The 23,827-nt window shown below is 32.1% G+C and overlaps 1 protein-coding gene across 1 annotated transcript in view; it reads right to left on the reverse strand.

Annotated features, from left to right (window-relative positions):
* Positions 1 to 4,513: 4,513 nt before the first annotated feature.
* The window catches only part of LOC143078539 (nephrin-like), a 112,276-nt gene continuing 92,962 nt past the window's right edge, over positions 4,514 to 23,827 (reverse strand). Inside the window, exons 6-10 of the mRNA XM_076253401.1 lie at positions 14,787 to 14,912; positions 12,029 to 12,059; positions 11,309 to 11,385; positions 6,210 to 6,234; positions 4,514 to 4,613 (exon numbers count right to left, since the gene is read on the reverse strand). Coding sequence (XP_076109516.1) covers positions 4,514 to 4,613; positions 6,210 to 6,234; positions 11,309 to 11,385; positions 12,029 to 12,059; positions 14,787 to 14,912 — 359 coding nt within the window. The remainder of the gene's footprint in view (positions 4,614 to 6,209; positions 6,235 to 11,308; positions 11,386 to 12,028; positions 12,060 to 14,786; positions 14,913 to 23,827) is intronic.

A 23,827-nucleotide genomic window follows, 5' to 3' on the forward strand; every position in this document is an offset into this window, starting at 1 on the left:
GACTACTCCAAGAGGGTTTAGTTCGCTTCGAGGGCGGGGATAACTTGTATCTCCATGGCTTTTTGTAGAGATTCAATTTCAGTCCTCTTTTCCTTTTTCCTTTGAACAAATGGCATTTTTTGAAATTGAACAAACAATTAATAGTTTGATTTCATTGAATCAGTGATCAGTTTTTATCTATTAAAGTATTAGGATAAATCTGTGCTTTTAATCAGCATTGATCACATTTATTGAGTCAACAAAAGTCACAAAGCCAATGATTAAAAAAAAATGTTTGTTCTTCCCCTCACGCATTCACGAAGTCCTCAATCAGAACCGATCCCCTCACGCACGACTTAATGAATAAATGTATTTTTTGGAATGATTAAGACGTCTATCAACACCGGACAGCGTACACGCCGCCAAAAACAACATTCATACCCATTGCCCGAAAAAAAACCTTAATTTGAACTTGTAGGTCTATCAATAGAACCATTTCAAAATTGAAATGTCTCTTTTTAAGACAATTTCTCGTGGGGCAACTGATTTTGTAGGAGTTCAACTCTACGTACAACAGTAAATGATACATGTATCTCTTCGTTAAAGTATTCACCACAGCATAGCATTCTCTGATTTTCAATATTTTGATCAGTTGAATAAAAAAATTGAGATTTAGAAATGTACATACCTTTTGAAGCGGTGAAAATTACTCCACTCAAGCACAACCGGAAAATCCTCTCACGGTTTTCATTGCAGAACCAAATGTTCTGCGTGTGTAGATTACCAGCCGTGTTATATTTCTGTGTGTCTAGGTTTAGCTTATTGTATCATTAGTCGTGTAATTAAGGGATTAAAAATAATCGCAGTTTGAAAAAAGGAAATGTATGTGTCTAATAGAGACAACAATAGTATACTGCTGTTAAATATTCATTTATTGATTAAGCGAAAACAAATATGTGTTACAAGTTAGAACCGACGGGAACACATCAACTATAAGAGGAAAACAACGGAACAATAGCACCACTGATTGGAATAAAAACAAACAACCAACATACGTAAAAACGGACGATTTGATAACAACTGATATATTACTGGTTTGTTACAGGACATTTTAAGAAAACAATTAGTCGGTTGAACATTTTTGTATAGCTAGCTTATCCTCCCACTGATATGACAATTTAAAAAATACCGTTTAAATGACAACATTACCTTGAATTATTGTTATCACAGAGAGCAATTTTGTATTCAGATATTAATAATGATTATTATAAAAACAACTAATCGATATTGTAAATGTTGATTTTAAACAGTAGAGACATGCACATAAAGTTTGTGAAATAACGAAGATTGTTATAATTTAGACTTATTGCCTTTGTCTCTTCGCTCACTAGGGGACGACCATTTAATTTGAAGGAGAAAGGGGATTATTCATTATAAAACTATTCAGATTCCAAATTGATGAAAAAAAAAAATATTCTGTTTAAGCAGAGAATTTAAAAAAAAATATATCATGAAATTCAGATTTTCCCGATACCTTATAATGTTAACTTTTGAACAAAATAATTTAGTTGATAGCGTTGAAAAAACTAAATAAAATGGTTAAAGTCTGCTGCGATTTTTTTTCCTCCGAAAGAAAATTGAGAAAATACACGTGTGTAAGCAAGTAAACAAAAATCGCTACATTCAGAAATGAATTGGCCATACTACTTAAGGTTATATTAAAAAAAAAAGGACAAAAAATGAAAGAAAATGCAACAACCAAACAAACAGGAATTCCCCCTTAAAACAAATCAATAAACAAATCATAAATATAAAAGCACAAGCACAACTAAAAAAAAAAACAAACAATAGTTTACATAAACCTACACTTTTAAAGGATATGTCACCATTGCTTTGTCTTTTAACATTTTATTAAATCACAAAATTTATACAATTGATATCATAGTATGCATGGAAACAAGTAGTGAACCGGCAAAGCAAGCACTTTCTAAAACATTAAACAATAAACTATTTACATTACATCAAATAAATAATAGCATGTAAATACATTATATAAAGCGAAGCAAAATATAGATGAGCTCATGTTCTTATAGTTTCAGTTGATTCAAATGATGCAAATTAATCATGAATCCAAATGTAAGATTATATAGTTTATGAAATGTCGAGAAATATTGTAAAGTTTAGTTCGATATTTATATTCGATATCAAACACTTTATGTGAGTATTTCCGTTCGTGTATAATGAATACGATAAATGGTTGAAACATTTGGATTAATACATTTTATAATAATTTTGAAAGTCATGGCTATGATCTATTATAGTTTGTTTCAATCGTCGTATAGAGCGTCAAATAATGCTTATACACTATGTTCCAACTTCATTGTTTTACATACAATTGATATGGTAGTTGATTTATTGGTGCATATTGCATAATAACGATTATGCAAATCATTGTTATTTGGCGAAAAAGGCAAAATGTTTTGATTTGTTTAAATTTTTATACTGTACAAGATATTAAAAAATTTTCATTGTTTGTTATAAAAAAAAAAAGGGAAAACAAAGATTACTGAAAAAAAATTCTTAAAAGCGTCAACAGTATAATGTTGTTGAATATATAAAGTATGCAGTCTTAAATTAAAAAACGCAATTTTGCGTAAAATCAAAACGATCAGGGAATGCATATGTATAATTTACTGGCATGATTTGGCAATTATTTTATGCACTCAGGAAAATTAATAGTTCCTAAGAATTTATTTGTCGTTGATAAATGATGGACAGCAAAGAGTGGCTATACAATATCTTGCTGATCCGTCGGAATTCATATACCTATATTTACAAACAAAACATAACTGCAGAAGAACTATCACGTCTTTTTGTTAAGTTAGGCAGTTGTCTAAATCTTCATGTTATCGTATATGCCAATGTTCTTCTCTGCCTTTTTGTGCCCTGAAATGTTGTCATTGCATGTCAAAACTTTATCTAAATCATCATGCATTGTAAAGTTATTACTTAATCATGCAAGTGTTTCCATTCTCCTTGTATCTTTTATGATATATAAATCAAACTTATGTTCATAGAAGTGTTCTACGGAATTTTATTTATCTATGTTTTGGGTATGTATCGTTTTATAAAATACTTTTGCCTTTTTGTGATAATGTGGCGTAAAGCAATCAACAATCAATCAATAAAATACTTTATTGTAACTAGTTTTAGCTGGTGTCTCATCTCAATAGCGACATGTTTTCGAGATCTTATAGTTTTGCATACTAGAATGTATAATAAATCGCCTGACTTGTAGTGTTAATTCGTAAGGTCCACGGTTGATGCATACAACGCAGAAGACACTTCGTAAGGTCAGCGGCTGCCTAGATTTCACATCTTTCTAGATCTACGACATTTGAACATTGTTAATCTACTGTTGGTTTCACGTGAATTGACTTATTATATTGAAAGTCAATATTACTTTATTGGAATTAGTATCACAAAGAGATATGTCCAAAATGTACGTCCTTTATGATGAAATTATTAATTCTTGCATATGTTTTTTATTGCTTACCTCTAAGAATTTCAAAATATATGAGCCTTTTAACTCTTTTCAGACTTTAATTTTTCAGATGTTGTCTTCGAATGAATGTATACGACTGCATGAATAGATAGCCTATCTCTTACAGACACCACTAAATATATGACTTATTGATATTTAGTGGACATTTTGTTTTATAACTCATATTTTTATGTCTGTACAATTCTGATTTTTTGAAAAAAGTATACATTGACCATAAATATGAGCACATATTTAAGAGATAACTGTAAGCAAATAACTCAACTTGCGATCATAAAATCACCAATCGATATCGTCGGAGTTTAACATACAACATTGTTATGTTCATTCTTATAAAACTGACAGATAAAAATATCAAATGATACATTTAAAATATGGAATATGTCGTCTACGCTTGCGAGTTTATTTTCAAGGCATCAGTTGTGAATTGACGCCATGAAAATTGGTCCCGCTGTCCGTGCAATCAAAATGAACGTCACAAACGATGTTGCATTAGAATTGTATTTAATATATGGGCTTATAGGTTGCATTTCTGTAAATATTGACAATGCAATTTCCCATAGGACTCCTTTTACGGCTAAAACTGTACCACTTTTAATAAGAAAATTTGCAAAAAAAAGGAAAGTTCATATGCACTAAAAAAAATTCAATGGTCAAATTATAGATTTGTGCGGCATATTTACAACGTATATGACCTTAACTTGTCAGAGTTTAAACTAACACACATTTTCTAAACTATCCCTACCTCGAATGAAGGGTTACCACAGATTTCAATGTAAACAACATGTACATGTATATTTACTGGTAACATTCCAAAGTTATGTCTATATGAGATGGAACACAGAGAACATAAACGGGAACCAGTATGTAAAAAAAAATTAATTTCTATGAAAATTCTAGATCTCCCCAAAAGAGGTGTGGTTGGAGAAACAGCTGTATTTACAAAGTGCAACCTGTTAATATGCGCATGCATCACACATAAATATTTAGTTTATTACCAGATTTCAGGTTTTCTATGTTTTGGTAAGCAGCCGCATCAGAAGCATTTCCACATTCTTCATATGTATTTGCACTTTCAAAATATAAAAAATGAAAGATAATAGTTGAAAATTAAAGATTAAGTTATGATATATATACTTCTTTCATAAATAAGCTATCTTGAATTTTAAGAACTAGAGGCTCTAATGCGCCTGTGTCGCTCACCTTGGTCTATGTGAATATTAAACAAAGGAATCAGATGGAATCATGACAAAATTGTGTTTTGGTGATGGTGATGTGTTTGTACATCTTACGTTACTGAACATTTGTGCTGCTTACAATTATCGCTATCTATAATGAACTTGGCCCAGTAGTTTCAGTGGAAAATGTTAATAAAAATTTACAAATTTTATGAAAATTGTTAAAAATTGACTATAAAGGACAATTACTCCTTATGGGGTCTGTCAATTGACCATTTCGGTCATGGTGACTTATTTGTAAATCTTACTTTGCTGCACATTATTGCTGTTTACAGTTTATCTCTATCTATAATAATATTCAAGATAATAACCAAAAAACAGCAAAATTTCCTTAAAATTACCGATTCAGGGGCAGCAACCAAACAAGCGGTTGTCCGATTCATTTGAAAATTTCAGGGCTGATAGATCTTCACCTGATAAACATTTTACCCCATGTCAGATTTGCTCTAAATGCTTTGGTTTTTGAGTTATAAGCCAAAAACTGCATTTTACCCCTATGTTCTATTTTTAGCCGTGGCGGCCATCTTGATTTGATGGCTGGGTCATTGGACACATTTTTTAAACTAGATACCCCAAAGATGATTTTGGCCAATTTTGGATTAATTTGGCCCATCAGTTTCAGAGGAGAATATTTTTGTAAAAGATAAATAAGATTTACGAAAAATGGTTAAAAATTGACTATAAAGGGCAATAACTCCTAAAGGGTCAACTGACCATTTTGGTCACTTGACTTATTTGTAAATCTTACTTTGCTGAACATTATTGCTGTTTACAGTTTATCTATATCTATAATAATATTCAAGATAATAACCAAAAACAGCAAAATTTCCTTAAAATTAGCAATTCAGGGGCAGCAACCCAACAACGGGTTGTCCGATTCATGTGAAAATTGTAGGGCAGATAGATCTTGACCTGATAAACAATTTTACCTCGTAAGATTTGCTCTAAATGCTTTGGTTTTTGAGTTATAAGCCAAAAACTGCATTTTACCCCTATGTTCTATTTTTAGCCATGGCGGCCATCTTGGTTGGTTGGCCGGGTCACCGGACACATTTTTTAAACTAGATACTCCAATGATAATTGTGGCCAAGTTTGGTTTAATTTGGCCCAGTAGTTTCAGAGGAGAAGATTTTTGTAAAAGTTAACGACGACGGACGACAGACGACGACGGACGACGGACGCAAAGTGATGGGAAAAGCTCACTTGGCCCTGTGGGCCAGGTGAGCTAAAAATGGCCTGTAAATTAAAGTTGTTTGTTGATTTGTCGTATTTTAATTTTTGGTCATGAAATGCATGTTTTTATTCGACTCGCCTATTGTGACATTTGAAATAATTAATGATTGAAACAATAACACTTCATTTTAGAATTATTCATTTTATTTGAACCAATAACATATACATAGTAACAATTTTCTTATAATTATACATACCTGGATTCCTGATGTTGTCTTGATTCTGAAAAAAAAAAATCATTTTTTAAATTTTACGAGAATACGTGGTGATAAGTTTATAAACCAATCTAGAACAATTTTAAAAGGTGTGGAGGAATTTTTTGTTACATCACTAAAAAAGAGACAAAAGATAACAGAGAGAAATTCAGATTCAGGAAATCAAGAAGCGAATACAAAACATCACAGGGGAATATAGTTAAAACGTGATGTAAAAATATGATTTTATGAAAAAGCAGATGCATTTTAGCATGTTTTGTGAACAAGTTCTGACTACTTCAACCTTAATGCACATCTTATTTTTTCTTATCTTCTTTAGCATCTTAAGCTTCGGAATGGAAAAAAAGTATTGGTTATATATACCGATACAAAATCTAGGGACATCGATCAAAACACATTATAATACATTTACGTCTTTGTCCATAAATCAAATAATGTTAAATAAATCTTAAACTAGAGAATCAACAGAGCATGTGCCGCTTTTCTGAATCTATGCTCATTTTGTCCTTTTGACCATTTGTGATGTTAATAATTTATTTGTAATTTGATTTTCTCTTTTATTATAATCTATAGACAATGGACTGAATCGTACCAACAAAATAAAAATACATTATCATTTAGGGGCTATATTACTCATCAAAGAAGACGATAAACGATTTCGGTACTTTGAAGATTTTGTCCATGTTGTTGATATTTAAAAGTTTATTCCATCTATTGACTATTCACAATAATAGACAAACACAAAAAATGGGTCAAAAAGTCATTCATACCTTTACACTATCATTTTAGTGAATGTTATCTTATCAATGTTGTAATTAGATCTTTGGCACAAAAATCGATTTTGTCGTCAGCAAATTAAAACATAACTAAAGGAGTAGGTTCAGTAAGACCCTTTTTGGGCCCCAAAATATAGCAATTTTACAAAATTGTGAAAATGTAACCTTTTATGTATTTACCGGTAAGTTGAATGCTTCTGCTACATAACTATGGGCTGTTTTTTTACAATACAATGCACATTTATCGGGTATTAGCCTCATTTAATCATGCGAAATTACTGAAATCTTTACAATTTTACCATTTTAGTTAAATTTTAAACGGTTTCCGTCTAAAATGAAAGTGGCCGCATTCGTGTTCATGTATAATATTGAAATGTAAGTTTTATTTGACATAATATATAAAGATTAAGGATGAACACGGATGCGGCCACTTTAATTTTTGACAAAAACCATCTTAAAAGTTACGTTTTTTGGCATAATTGATAGATTTTCATAATTAAGCTTGAATCGGGGCGTTTTTAATGACTTAATCAGTTAAAATCTTTCACATAAACCAATTGACTCAATTGAAAAAGACATTAAAGTGTTTAAAAGGGGTCCAAAATCTTTCGTTAGATGAACGTGAAAGGAGTAGGTCCAGTAAGACTCCTTTTTGGCCCCAAAATATAGCAGTTTTTAACTTTTAGTTATTTAATCGACAGTAGAATGCTTCTGCTACATAAATATGGGCTGTTTTTGACAATACAATGCACATATATCGGGTACTAGCATCAATAAGTCATGCTAAATTTTTAAAATCTTCATAACTCTAGCATTTTAGTTAAATTTTAGACGGTTTCCGTGTAAAACGAAAGTGGCCGCATTCGTGTTCATCCTAAATATTGAAATGTAAGTTGTATTTGATGATAATACATAACATATATAAAGGTTGAGGATGAGCACGATGCGGTCACTTTCATTTTCGACAAAAACCACCTGAAAAGTGACATTTTTCGGCATATTTTGTAGATTTGTCATATTTAAGCCTGAATGGGAACGCTTTTAATGACTAAATTAGTTAAAATCTTTCACATTAATTAATTGAATAAAATGAAATAGACACTTAAGTGTTTAAAAAGTGGTCAAAATCTTAAAAAAAATAAAATTTGAGGCCAAAATCGGTCCTTACCGGACCTACTCCTTTGAGGCCAAAATTGGCCCTTACCGGACCTACTCCTTTGTATTATTTTCAAACGGGCTGTATAAGGACACATCCACGTTTATGTTTATCTATAAAGAGGTTAACTCCTAACTACCCTACTGCATGTCGATACATTATTATCTGGAATTGCACAAGTCATAAAATTGAGAATGGAAATGCGGAATGTGTCAAAGCGAAAACAACCCGACAATGGAGCAGACAACAGCCGAAGGCCACCAATAGGTCTTCAATGTAGCGAGAAACCCCCGCACCCGGAGGCGTCATTCAGCTTGGCCCTTAACAAATATGAATACTAATTAATGGTAATTGACGTCATACTAAACTCCTAATTATACACAAGAAACTAAAATTTAAGATCATACCAGACTTACACAGGCCAGAGGCTACTGACTTGGGACAGGCGCAAAATTGCGGCGGGGTTTAACATATTCTTTTTTAGATCTCAACTCTCCCCTATATCTCTAGCCAAATGTAAAACAACAAACACACAACAATACGCATAGTAGAACTCAGTTTATTAAAGAGAAGCCCGAGTCCGATGTCAGAAGATGGAACAAAAGAATATAAACAAAATGACAATTATGCATAAATAACAACAGACTACTAGGAGTTACTGACATACCAGCTCCAGACCTCATTTAAACTGATTGAAAGATTATGTCTTCATCATATGAATATCAGGCACAATACCTCCTTTTAGGGGTTAAGCATTTTACCATCATAAAATATATGAGAAGAACATAACCCGTGACATGCCAACAACTGGTTTTAGAATAAATGCTTTTAATTCCGATGCAAAGACCCTATATTAAAGTGAATCAATATTAAAGCAAAAATATCTTTAATGACCTGACAACAGTATCGTAACTATATCCCTTCTTAGTAATACAATTGAAAAAGGAAATGGGGAATGTGTCAAAGCGACAACAACCCGACCATAGAGCAGACAACAACCGAAGGGCACCAATTGGTCTTCAATGTAGCGAAAAATTGCTGCACCCGTAGGTGTCCTTCATCTGGCCCCTTAAAAATATGTATACTAGTACAGTGATAATGGACGTCATACTAAACTCCGCATTATACACAAGAAACTAAAACTAATAATCATACAAGACTAACAAAGAAGTCTGTTTAAAGGTTTAGTTAGCCTTTGAGGTGAATACTGACATTTTTGTGCATGTCTTCTTTCACAGTCCATAACTTTAAAATACTACATCCTTTGGATGTGAATTAGTTGATTTTATTGTCTGATGCATGATTTTCAATTTCTTTTATTATAAACTTTTTTAGCTTTAACTAGCTATCAGTAACTGCTAATACTCTCAAATCGTGCGTTCTTGTTAATTCTACCTGTTGATACTATATGTAATGCCTAATATGTTATTTAATATTTACTTATTCAGGGTTATATCTCGTCAATATACCAACTTCGATAAGTGTTTGGTATGACTTTAAATTTTCACTTCTTCGTACTATAATCAACAACGTTATTGTTTTTTTTAGCACAAACATAGTTCCGTTTTCCGTTTGAACTGTACACATAACAACATAGTCATTTTCATTTACCTGTGTTATTATTGTAAATGGTTGATTTGTTTTCAAAGTTATTTTTGATAAAATTATTTAACATGTCACAGCGGCATTTACTACTGTTGCTACTGTTTATTTCCCCCTTATTTTATTGATATTGTATTTAAAAAAATCTATTCGTTCGGTGTATGTTCTCTTTTGTTAAGGATGTACACCTCTGAGGAGCCAAACATTTCTTTTTAAACTTTTTTTCTTAACCTGATGTTTGAGTTTATAAGACTGTAACAAAATAATTGGTGAAGAAAATATCATATGGTGGTGCGCTTCTTTGTTTGCTACGGCCCTTTGAAAAGGCTGAATTTTCCCATTTTTCATCGATTTTTAACTATTTTTAGGCTATTATCGTGAAAAAAATCACAGTTCCACAATTAAACTTTTTTTCATACTTTCTACAAATATGTAGTGGACCAATCTGAATAAATTTTACTTAAAACAACTACAGGTAGGTGTTAATATAAGAAAGTTTTATCATATTTTTGACGCTTTTTTGTGTAAAATTTACCATGCTGTAAATTTTGTAAATTTGCGATTTTTCTCAGTTTTCAGAACAAAAAGCATATTATTTCAACTTTTTTTTATAAATGATTGAAAAAATACTTATCTAAGAAATTTGAAAAGACCAAATTGATATGGGATGTACATGATTCTTGTAAAATCATTTTTGTATCCCTCACCCATTTTCTTAAAGTTTTGGCTAAAAATACAGACTTGATTGGTCGTAAAATTTGAAAAATGGATTACTCAAAAAAAGTTCATAGTAAATACACAATTTTTTCACAGAGTTATGTTTGATTAGTTTGATTATAATATTTCTAAAATTCAGTGATATTTTGCACTTGTATCATATGTTTTGGAAATTATTCAAGAACGAGATTTCAACGAGACTGAACGAGACTGAAAAGTCAGAAGAATACATTTTTAATATGTCTTTTGATTGAGTTATGTGATTTTAATTGATATTTTATAGTGTGTCTTTCTATGTTATGATGTTACACTATTGTTTCAGATAAGGGAAAAGGTTTGTTCCTATTAAAACGTTAAAATGTACTGCAATTGTTTGCACCTGTCCTATGTCAGTACTCTAATGTTTAGTAGTTGTCGTTTGTTGATGTGGTTCATAAGTGTTTCTCGGTTTTTATATAGATTAGACCGTTGGTTTTGCCGTTTGAATGGTTTTACACTAGAGTTATGGAGCCCTGTATAGCTATTCTTCAGTGTGAGCCAAGGATATGTGTTAAAAACTGTACTTTGACCTATACTTGCTTATTTTGATAAATTACGACTTGGATGCAGAGTTATCTCATTTGCACTCATACCACAACATCTTACATCTATTTAAACGAGATACGCCATGGTTGATTTTAGCCGGATCTTGTTCAAAACAGTTCAAAAGTTTCAAAGGAGGAAATGTTTATTCTAGTTTACGAACAATGACGATAACAGACAACGGATGCAAAGTGATGAGAAAAGCTCACTTGACTACTTGGGTTGGAGTAGTTTAAAAGAATACATACCGATTGTATTCTGTAACGAAGTGTAAGGATCTTGAAATGCAGGATTGCTTGTTTGTAGGTCGGAATATTCATCACATCTAAAACAATAAACCAAAAACGTTATTGCAATATCAAACGTATCAAAAGGATATAGACAAAGAGTAATTTATCGTATAATAGGTATATTTACAGGTTTGGAAAGTGTATATAAACATAAGTCAGGAGCTTCTGGCCTTTGTTAGTCTTGTATGTTTTTTTTTTAATTTTAGTTCATTTACAGGTTTTGGAGTTGGGTATGACGTCCATTTGCCACTTAACTAGTACATATTTTTGTTAAGGGGTCAGCTGAAGTCCACCTCCAAGTGTGTGATTTGCTTGTTGTATTTAAGACGCATTCGTGGCATTTTTTAACTCTTTAGTCGGATTGTTGACGAATGTGTCTATGACAGGTTTTCAATTTCAATTTTTCAATTTTAAGCTCATCCATTCACGACTTTTCTTGCACATTGTGTTGGAAAGTTGCTGATATAACATGATCCGTGGTATTTGTTGCAGTAGAATTTTAGAAAATGGATAATGTTTTCTCTCCATTTTATGGACATTTCTAAAAGAAAATAATGATGTTTAAATTTCAAATAAATACATTTTTCATTTTTGTATTTTTACAATCATTTATTTGGTTCATTATAAACATATATTGCATAGGTAAATATTGTGAGTGTCGTGTTTAGCAATACATACTTAGATGATTTGGTATAGGTTTTCCTGAAACCTAAAATATAAAAAAATACGTCATATCAATTTTTCTCCAAAAAGTAAAATAATTATTCAGAAGCGCTTTTCTGGACTCACTTCTATCAGGGATGATTTAACACAAAACGAGTTTCAATATATACCGCAGGAATATTCCAACTCAAAAGTCGAAAATAAACTGACAACGGCATTGCTAAAACAGAAATTTTAAATTTTAAAAATCAGAGATAAAACATCTAAATACTAAACAATACAAATAACGCATCATTTCTCCCAATATGAAGTATTTTTATAATGTCGTTTTTTTGCGCACACATCTATTATATATTTAACATGTTTAACTTAGCCTTGCAATAAATAGAGAGAAACTATTTTTGTGAAAACATAAAGGATTTAATCCTAAAATATGTCAAAGTAAGAATAAAAGAACAATAGTTTGAGGTTTGCTTATTCCCCATTGGTTGTAACAAAAAAGAGGATAGATCACTGAACATCAAAGTCATAATCTTTTTATTCATGTCAAGGAAAATAAACGTTACTGGCCATTTTGGGAATTTTGGGTTGATAGTTATCAAAGGTACCAAGATTTTAATTTAGTACGCCAGACGCGCGTTTCGTCTACATAAGACTTATCAGTGACGCTCATATACAAATATTTATAAAGCCAAACAAGTACAAAGCTGAAGAGCATTGAGGATCCAAAATTCCAAAAAGTTGTGCCAAATACGGCTAAGGTAATCTATGCCTGGGAGAAAAAAATCCTTATTTTTTTCGAAAAATTTAAAGTTTTGAAAACAAGAAATTCATAACTAGAGGCTCTCAAGAGCCTGTGTCTCTCGCCTTGGTGCATATTATACAATGGACACAGATAAATTCATGACGAAATTGTGTTATTTGGTGATCGTGATGTGTTTGTAGATCTTACTTTACTGTACATTCTTGTTGCTACAATTATCTCTATCTATAATGAACTTGGCCCAGTAATTGCAGTGGAAAATTTACAAAAATTTATGAAAAATTGTTAAAAAATGACTATAAAGGGCAGTAACTCCTTCAGGGGTAAACTGACAATTTTGGTCATGTTGACTTATTTGTAGATCTTACTTTGCTGAACATTATTGCTGTTTACAGTTTATCTCTATCTATAATAATATTCAAGATAAACACCAAAAACAGTAAAATTTCCTTAAAATTACCAATTAAGGGGCAGCAACCCAACAACGGGCTGTCCAATTCATCTGAAAATTTCAGGGCAGATAGATCTTGACCTGATAAATAATTTTACCATTGTCAGATTTGCTCTAAATGCTTTGGTTTCAGAGATATAAGCCAAAATCTACATTTTACCCCTATGTTCTATTTTTAGCCATGGCAGCTATTTTAGTTGCTTGGCCCGATCACCGGACACATTTTTTATACTAGATACCCCAATAATGATTGTGGTCAAGTTTGGTTAAATTTGACCCAGCAGTTTCAGAGGAGAAGATTTTTGTAAAAGTTAACAGACGACGTCGACGGACGACGGACGCAAAGTGATGAGAAAAGCTCACTAGGCCCTTCGGACAAGGTGAGCTAAATATGACAACATCATTCATATTCATGTGAACACCGAAGTGTTGACTACAGGGTTGAAATTATTTTTAGAAGTCAAAACTGGAAATTTTTTAAATCTTATTTTCTACAGACTTAATGGTTCTGAATCCAAAAATAATATGTCAAACATTTTACTCATTTTGATTAAGTAAATGAATATGTATGCAAAGAAAATTAAAGGAGATTAGTATATTGAAGCCCGTTGGTATCGATTGGCCAAATAAAGAGGATAATAGGCAGATACTTTTACGTACGTTACATTTTGTCAGTTAATTTCCAGTTAATACTTTAATACTGAAACAACTGATACAAATGTTCAAAACATTCAGGCAATGTTAATTGCTTACGGTTTTTGGTGTTTCTGCTTAGTTAAAATGTGTATATTTTTCTATTAAATTTTTTCACAAATTGAATAGGCACATATTGTGCTCCAATACTGATTAATTGTATTACAGGGTATTTTGCCATTCTCGTAACATCAAGATGTTTAATGTTGTACTAACAATTGACATGGGAGCCTTACTTATGTGATAACAAATTAGATGCATACTAATTTGATAACAAATGTGAGAACAAGGTTCCTTATCAACAAACACATTTGTAAGTCAACGTGATAATGTAATCAAACGACAATATAAAAAAGAGTCATCTTCAAATCCGCACACGGTCTTCAACAAATGACAGGTGTCTAAATATAGATAAAGGTCCTCATCGTCCTAAGTGTGACAAACGATAGTCTAATTATCAGTTGAAATTATCAGAATGCGCCGTCAACGTTGGTTTCGAATACTACATCTAAATATTTTGAACTCCATATACTCCTTACAACAAAACAATTTTCATTTACCTGTGTATGTTTGTTTATTTATTTTGTATTAACGTTGTGTCATAGATAAAATTTAATCAGTATATTTTTCATGTTTTGTTAATATGTCTTTGTGTAACTGTAAAAAAATGGCAGTAGTCACTGAATCCTAGCTGAAATACAACCATGCCGTCGTGCTCTTACTAAATGACATTTGTACCCAACAGTAAAGTCAACAACACCGTCAGTTTCACAACTTTGGTCAATGACCAGTACATATATGAACAGTGTTAATAGTTATCAAAGATACCAGGATTAATGCGATTACTCTACAACTGATTTACTTACGTTTACGCAAGATGACAACTATGGCTGAGACAAAGAATAATAAACCAACGACTAAAGATGCGATGCCTGCACTGAACATACTACTGATGCCCTCTTTGGTTGTTAACATATCCTCACCAAAAGATACTACGAACAGAAAAATCATATGTATATTCATAATTTGATAGTAAAAAAAACTTGATACCATTATTACTCAAAGATAGGAGTTAATGCTTTAAATGCCGTGTGCATGAATGATTTGTATCGTAATGAGTTTGTTAGTTTCTTTATCATGCTACGCATTGTACAGTTTAATTGACCATTTTCTATATTTATCGAGCAATTTACAGACCACAACATCTGCTTTACATTAGATGTCGTATAAATGTACAAGTTGTCTGCTTTTTGGTCGGGTTGTTGTCTCTTTGACTCATTCACCATTTCCATTCTCAATTTTATTATTATACCTTACATATATTTCAAAAAATTCTATGGGGAAAAACGTTATCACGTGACATGGACTAATTCAGTTATTTTTTTATTCAATTGCAAGGAAGGACGAATACTCCTAAAAATCCAGACCTGCGATAATTAACCCTAATATTCACCAGCAAAGAACCGTTTAGTTTCTTGATTTGTACATGAGTCATCTTCCATAAAAATTAGGTCACAGACGTAAATAAGCAAAATGACAACGTTCATGTTGAAGGACGCCCATCAATAAACGAAGAAATCAGACAAAACAAGCGTTGGAATTTCATCTAGTGTCGACGATATCTCTTGTAAATGACTCTTTTCAGCGCCATCTTTATATTAGAGAAAGAGTTTACCTGTGTTGTACAAAATTGTGGAAAATCAACTCCTCAGCGTGCCACAATTATATATTGTTTGATTTGTTTACTAACTATACAAAACATTAATTACTGTACTTTTATCAATTCTTGTAGTTATGTAAAGAAAGGTATTTTATTTTTTACTTTATTTTCTAGCTGATTCATCTTTGAAAATTTCCATAAAACATTGGTTATTAGCCATTTTCAGAAATTTTCAGTTGTCATTTTGTCCAAGATATATAAATACTAATTCACTGAGTAATTCAAAATTTTGAATAGCTACGTGAAATATATATTGCGTAAATATACAAGGTATATTATTATTATTTATGAAATTAATATCCCCATGATGAAAATCATCATATTGAACCCCCTTGTTTTGTTATTTTACAAGAGATCTACCCGTAAATATGTGTTAAATTACGGGGAAGTGTGTAAAAATGTAAATACACCAACTTAATGAAATTGCAGTTATTCCAAATAAGTTTTAGCCCTAGTTCCCATGTTATAATAGGAGACCTTAACATCGTTCGTGACCGAGAGGTGTAATCATTTCGCAGTAAAGGACTTAAATATCGTCAATTTATTAATTGGAATGAGTGTTGTAACATCATCTACAACAACAGTGTACTTATTGCTCTAAATAGATAAAACACGAAAAAGCTGACAAGAAATCTTTAGATATTTTTAAAATTCGATAATGACGATAGTTTCTATAAGTATTCAACATTTAAAAGAATTTATGTTTGTCCCGGCTGATAAGGATGCTAAAATTATCATTATTGTTTGAAATAAATTTTACATTGAGGTTCTGAAAGAGGAAAACATGAATTGACCAACATTCCAATTAACTCTTTTTTCGGAAAATGAAATGCAACAAACATAAAATTTGTCTACCTCTGTACAAGCAGAACCAAAAACAATGAACATTCCAACTATGGACGGCTTCCTGAGCTGCAAAAACTACATACAAATACAGATTTATTTCATTTTCAAGCCAGTGTTCCACTGCAAAACTTTTTATTCTGCTTTCTTTTGTAGAACACTTCGTACAATAAACAAATGTTAATAAATTCTTCAAAGAATGCCTTTGACCAAAGTTGAATTAATGACTTGAGATGCGTCAAAAAATCATTGAAGTACTTGATAAATTGCATTGTTAAATTGGTGATTTCGAATCTGTTCAAAGTTTTGATTTTTACCCTAAATACTAATTTTCCTCATAGATTTAATAAGAAAAAAAATAAACTTTGTGATTAAATGGGCATTTAAAAAGTCAGAATGCGACTACAAACTCTTTTATGTCCTTTTTTGTTACAAACAAACACACTGGAACTGCTAAGATACCATTATTGCCCTTGAATTTTTATTAGAAAACAATTGTGTCCGCTATGGAGATTCCCTAAATCGTCAAATTATCGGATTTCTATGGGTACTTACTGTGCTCCATTTATTGTGGACCTGTTTCTGTTTTGTTATGATTTACAATTTATGACTGCTCATCTATTCGAAACAACATCTGATTATAAAATTTGAAAACACTATTACTTTTAAATATTCGGCTCTCAATAATGACGACATCAGAATATACACTAATGAGATTTATCCAACAGAACTGACTTTAAATGAAGCAAATAATAACAATGAACACTGCCCTTTCCTGGATCTTGATATTTGTATCTTTAACGGGATGCTTTAATACCAAAATTTATGATAAAGATATGAATTTTCATTTCCTATTGTTAATTATCCATATTTTTATGGGAACGTTTCCTTTTCGCAACTATATGGTGTACGATTCGCTCGTGTATGTCAAAACTTATTTGATTTCAACGAAAGAAGTATAAATCAATATGGAGACATCTTATACGTTCGGGTATTTCACATTCAATCTTTAATTGTAATATTCTTAACATAGCACAAAAATTTCGGCATTCACCTCAAAGGCTGATCAGCCTTTAAACAGACTTATTCAGAAGGTATATAGTTACGATACTGCTGTCAGGTCTTTAAGGATCGCATATTTTGGTGAAAATACTGATTGACTAAAATAAACTCATTATAGATACCAGGATAACATTTTGTATTTACGCCAGAGAAGCGTTTCGTCTACAAAAGACTCATCAGTGACGCTCAAATAAAAAAAATGTAAAAAAAAGGCCAAAGAAAGTACGACGTTGAAGCGAATTGAGGACCCAAAATTTCTAAAAACTTTGCCAAAACAGATAAGGTATTATATTCCTGAGGTAGAAAACCCCTAGTATTTCAATAATTCAAAAGGTTTGGTCTTTGCCTCGGAATAAACACATTTATTCAAAGCCAGTTGTGAGCATGATACGAATTATGTTCATTTGATGAACACATACTCGTTTAATCAGTTTAATTGAGGTCTCGAGCTGGAATGTCAGTAACTGCTAGTATTCATTTGTTGATTTATGTATCATTGTCATTTTGCTTAGTTTCTTTTGTTATCTTTTGTGTTATCAGAATCAGACTTCCTTTGAACTCAGATTTACTGTGCGTATTGCTGTGTGTTTCTTTATTCAACATCGGCTAGAGGTAAAGGGGAGGGTTGACATCTCACAAAACATGTTTAAACCCGCCGTATTTTTTAGCCTGTCCCAGGTCAGGAGCCTGAATCCTTTGTTAGTCTTGTGTTACGGCCAGAAACACCTTTAAATTGTTGCCAACAAAAGACACAAATCGATAATAAAAATTTAACAAGATTAATTTACACAAAAAGAAATGTCAAGTTAACTGTCAAAATATATGTCCGACCTTTTATCTTTTTTTATCCGGACATCTTCTCGGGAATCCAATCAGAATATCACATCCAAAAGGTCACAAACTAGTATGATGTTTTTGTAAGATAAAAGTGTCAATCCAAGTACTGAGAATATTAATGTCTATCGATGTCTATGTCTGCAAGTTTAACTTTAGTGTCTATATATATATAATTGTCATGGAAATCTCTAGAACACTGTAGAAAGGAAAGTCACAGAAAACTGTAGAACGGAAGTTTCTTGAACATTGTAAGAAGTTTCAATTACGCATCTTTTATTATGATCATTCTGGAATCGTTATGTAAGTCAAATTGAAAGTTCCAACCATTCCATCAATATATATGATTGTTTCAGTGATTTCTAAACTGCACAGTTAATTTCGTAACAATTATCAGGCCACACAAAACAAATTAGGCCAACATAAATAAATATTATAATTACATTATCATAACATTTGTATGTTGTTGTTTTTAATTTAAGTTCATTTATATGTTTTGGAGGTTAGCATGACGTCCATTTTAACTGAACTAGTAGAACTCTTTGGTTAGGGGCCAGTTGAGGTCAACCTTCGCAATTTCTGGCTGCGTTGAAGACCCATTGATGGCGGTCGGCTGTTATGTGTTCTTTGATCGAGTTGTTGTCCGTTTAACATATTCCAAATTACTATTCTCAATTGTATAAAGTAACTACATTCAATATATTTTTTTAATTGCTGATCTTAATTTGTACATACCTCTTAGCATTAGCAGATTAGGAGAAAAGTCAGTGTAAGCTACACACTTTAAAAAATAAGATTACATTTGACTATATCAACAATAAAATGTATTTGAACAGAACGTTCAAATTATTACAGCTAAAGTTGTGCTATCATTTATTTATTGAAATATTTCAGTAATATCTTAAGAAAAAAGGATTTAAAACCTACAATTTTAAAACCCGTTATTCATTGGGTACACACTTGATATCTTAATTTAGGAAGGTGATTGTTTACTGTTAGGTACTTTACATTTGTGTTGTTTAGATAGATCGCAACCTCGCTTTTGTCTTTTCGAAATACGACACAGAAAGGTCACAGACGACATTTGTTTACGAGAAAAGAATCACGACAAAAGAATCTTTTTTAATGTTTGTTTGATAAAGGGTTTCGATTACAAATTTATTCTGTAAACGAATTTCGATTTAGTGTAATTGGTTACAGCCAAAATAAAAGATCTAATAGCAATTGTCCCCGGGTTCTTTTCATTCGATTAGATAGGTGAATCATGTTTTAAATAGCCCGATATGCTAATTATAGTACATGAAATTATGTCACATCATCTATTTTCAAACTTAGAACAGGTATTCCTACAAGAACAAGGCAAAGACTATTGATTTTTTTATATTTCGTTTGTTTAATTGTTAACACCCTTTATACGCATAAGGTACCATATCTCGTAACTTGTCAAGAGGCCAAATAATATCGAACAAATTCCAATGGGATGCTGTTTTTCCCATTCTGATTATATGTATATCTGTATTTGTCCAGGTCATTAAGGTGTTTTAGTCTACAAGATTAGAAGGATAAGATGTATATTTAACCGGACAACATCTTACATTAGTAGGTCATAGAACACCTTGTGTTACCAACACATGTAATATGGCCTTTTCTGGCATTTTAACAAGTGTGCCCTTCGTTGTGTTACAGATGCAACAGCTTCTTGATGTTTTACCTACAATCACGATTTGTAGTGTCATTGATTTGTGCTGTGGTGTTGTTATATTTTCTGATGACGCAGGTACCGGGACTGGGACGATGGTAAACATGTCAGTACTTGTATCTACACAGTTGGTGAATTGGCGACAAAATTGCATTTGTTAGATATAATACCATGTACAAAAAAGGCTTCGAAAAATTGTTTGTGTTGTTTTGCAACTTTTCTACAAAGAACTTTTTAGTTATGTGTATATTACACACGCAACATGTTGGCTTCATTGCTATATAATCAATTCTCGTGTTATTAGTAATGTACAGGCACCTACTTCAGTTTGACGGCAATTGTTCCTTGCGTGCATGTAAATATAATAAATGTAAACACATGAATAGAAAGTAGGTCAAGAGTATGGATAGTCATAGGAATGATATATAGTCAATTTTGTTGTTTTCAACTGTCCTTCACGGCGGATTCTCTGTTTTTCCCACCTAAAAAAACCTAAATTCTGCATATCGGGCTTTCGTCCTTTTTGGAGGAATAAATTAACTATTTTCACACATATCATCATATATGAAAATCGAAATATTAATCAAAAAGCATTTTTATTTTTGTTTGTCTAGTAAATTTTATTCTTTCAGCACTTTTTGAAATTGGCCCTTCTATGAAAACAAAATCAGGGGAAATTGGCCCTACCTCTTCAAAACAAAATTGTGTTGGGCGTTAAAATCAATGCAATTAAAAAGTGTGATATGTCATTGTCGAACTTAAATGATGATAAAAATTTCACGACAATGTTTTAATAGATGATTGTCAGTATGTATGTTGATACAGTCGATAAATTAGTTCATTAAAATACACAAAAATATAGCTAAAATTGAATGCTTGGTTTTGTCATTGGCAAACTTGTTGTAACTAATCTTGCATCAAACAATTGGCATAGAAACCGTATCCAGCCTTGACAGTTTAAAATGAATGAGAAAATTATAGGCCTAGGCATATGTATGTAGGACCCTAAAGTGCGATGGAGACGCTAAAGTGCGATGGAGACGCTACAGTACGACGTTCACGCTAAAGTGCGATGGTCTTCGCTAATGTGCGACGCCTCCATACGCTAAAGTCCGATGGTCCGCGAAAGTATAGACGTAAGAAACGCAGTTGGATTATGACGTTTTCAGTCTTTTATACAAACTAAAAATGTGCATGCCGTGAAATAAATTTTAAGAATATTGATAAACATCTTGTAAACCAAATGTTTATGACTTAATCATTTTAAACCAAATCGGACTTTGTCTGCTAAAGCAAATATATTTTTTTCGAGTGCTTGAAGAAGTACTTGTGCCCTGCAGTCGACCATTTTAATTAGATACAAAATACGTATATGTATTCTGCTTCTGTTTGAAGTAAACGGATACATATGAATCATTATAAATGTTGCAGCTTACTTCGCGGTTCACGTTAAAATATTGCCAAGTTTATTGAAAAGTAACGGCGGTAAAATAAAGGTTCATGTTTTCATGGGTAAACTGTAAATTGTCGGCTAAACCCTTATTTGTATATTGTAGGAAATATAACAAGTAAGGCATACTATAACAAGTATTTGTACTCGATACCAAAATGGAGAAAGCTCGGAGACAAATAAATTTTACGTATGCCGACAATGATCGATTTTGTTTGTACATTTGTATTTGTAATTTTCAATAACAGTTGTAAGGGGAGGTGTTCACATTAGTGATAGACTGTGTGAACGGCAAGCTACACCAATTTATCCAAATATTTTTTTACGTTCGAATTGTTAAAAATCATTTACAGGAAATATAGATTTTGTTTACACTTAACTTAACTTTTTAGTAGAAATTACGTGGTTGGTTTTCTAAACTTTGTTGGTCCATCGTACTTTAGCGTAATACACCATCGTACTTTAGCGAACAAACAACCATCGCACTTTAGCGTTAAACACCATCGTACTTTAGCGTAGACCATCGCAATTTAGCGTGACCATCGCAATTTAGAGTACCATCGCACTTTAGAGTCATATATATATAGTGGTAGAGGTATTTGTAAAATATACATGTAGTTGGATATTGACTTTTATTGTTATATGTAGACATATAAGGTTAAGCCTTTGCACGCATATGAATAATTATAACACAGACACAATTTATTTCAAATCATGTAAAGGATGTCAAAAGAAAGAAAAATACCGACAAGCAGAACAAATAATTCAGGGGCAGTGGAGCAACGGGAGAGGCGATTTCCAGGCAAATTAGCCAGGGAGTTACCTAAACCAGATGGAAAACCACCTGTACAGCTCGGATCTGTGACAAATAGTGTACTAAAACCCTGTCCAAATTGACCCTAGCAACTCACTAGCAGAATTTTTGTTAACCTGCTCCAGGTAATACAATATTGCACCAACCCCTTAGTAACACAGGTTACCAATCGAAACGGTTATTACGTTAGATTACATAGCGCGAAAAAAAAGAATAATTAATACGAAATAGAAATAGACAGTTTGTGTTAATTGATAACAGGAGTCAATCAAACACTTACCTTTAACCAGGTACAGATTATATCAAAACATAAGCATTAGTACAAAATGCAGTATGCAAGATGTAACACGATAGGTTTGTAGTCGGATGCATTTTAAAATATATTTCTGTATTCTATTGTTCTGTATATACATACATCTTATTGTACGTATATGCAAACTGTCGGGTATTGGGCTAAACGCTATGCAGGTTTAGATTGGACAGTGTATGATGAACAGTTTAGACTACTGTGGATTCATTATTATTCGTTGGATACCAATTTTCGTGGATTTCGTGGGTACCGGGAAACCACGAATTTAAATATTCAACGAATTGCAAATTTTCTAAAGGAATGTATGCATACTTTGTCAAAACCACGAAATTAAATACCCACGAATATGCAAGTTTTCCTCAAACCACGAAAATTGGTACCCACGAAAATAAATGAATCCACAGTAGTACGTAAATCACGGGAGCCAGTCGGAACATAATCTGTCATATCCACTGAGATATGGTTATCGTATATGCAACCAGCAGGTCCAAATAATTAATTAGAGTTCAATACTGCATAAAAACCACAAACAATTTGCATATACAAATGCAAACAAACTTGTTCAAAGGCAGTTGTCTATATTCGATAAATAGTATGTACTGGTGGTAAAGTGACTAACTATAATAACAACCTAAGTCACCTTGAGTTGGTCAACTGTTCAGATCATCCAATCTACAATCACCTAAAAAAATCAGCTAATTTTCAACTCTTTTTGACCTAGGCAAATGCAAAATAACAAAATAATTCATTTTCCTTGAACAAAGGCAAAACTAAACCTTAAGGTGGTACCCAACACTTTCACTAAAATTAATTTGGCTCGTTTAATTTTCATAAAATTCTGTCAAAGTATTTACTTTGACCCTTTAACAAAAATATAAAAAATTCAAAAATTTTGAACCGACCGTTTTGACAGGAAAAATACACGAGTTATATAGCAGTTTGACAAACACCAGTTTTGATCATTGCGAAGCTTAATATTCCTTTTACAACACAACGTAATTAACACGTTTAGCTGACTTTACAGAGTTATCTCCCTGTAGTGTTAGGTACCACCTTAAGGATATACTTAAGTGAGGTTTTGGAATAAGTGTTAGACTCCTTGGTGTTTTTCCATATGATACAAGCTAAAATATTTTGCCCCATAACACCTATTTATCTTTTAACATAACTTAAAG

Source organism: Mytilus galloprovincialis, chromosome 6 (genome assembly GCF_965363235.1).
Source record: "Mytilus galloprovincialis chromosome 6, xbMytGall1.hap1.1, whole genome shotgun sequence".
Lineage (NCBI taxonomy): Eukaryota > Metazoa > Mollusca > Bivalvia > Mytilida > Mytilidae > Mytilus > Mytilus galloprovincialis.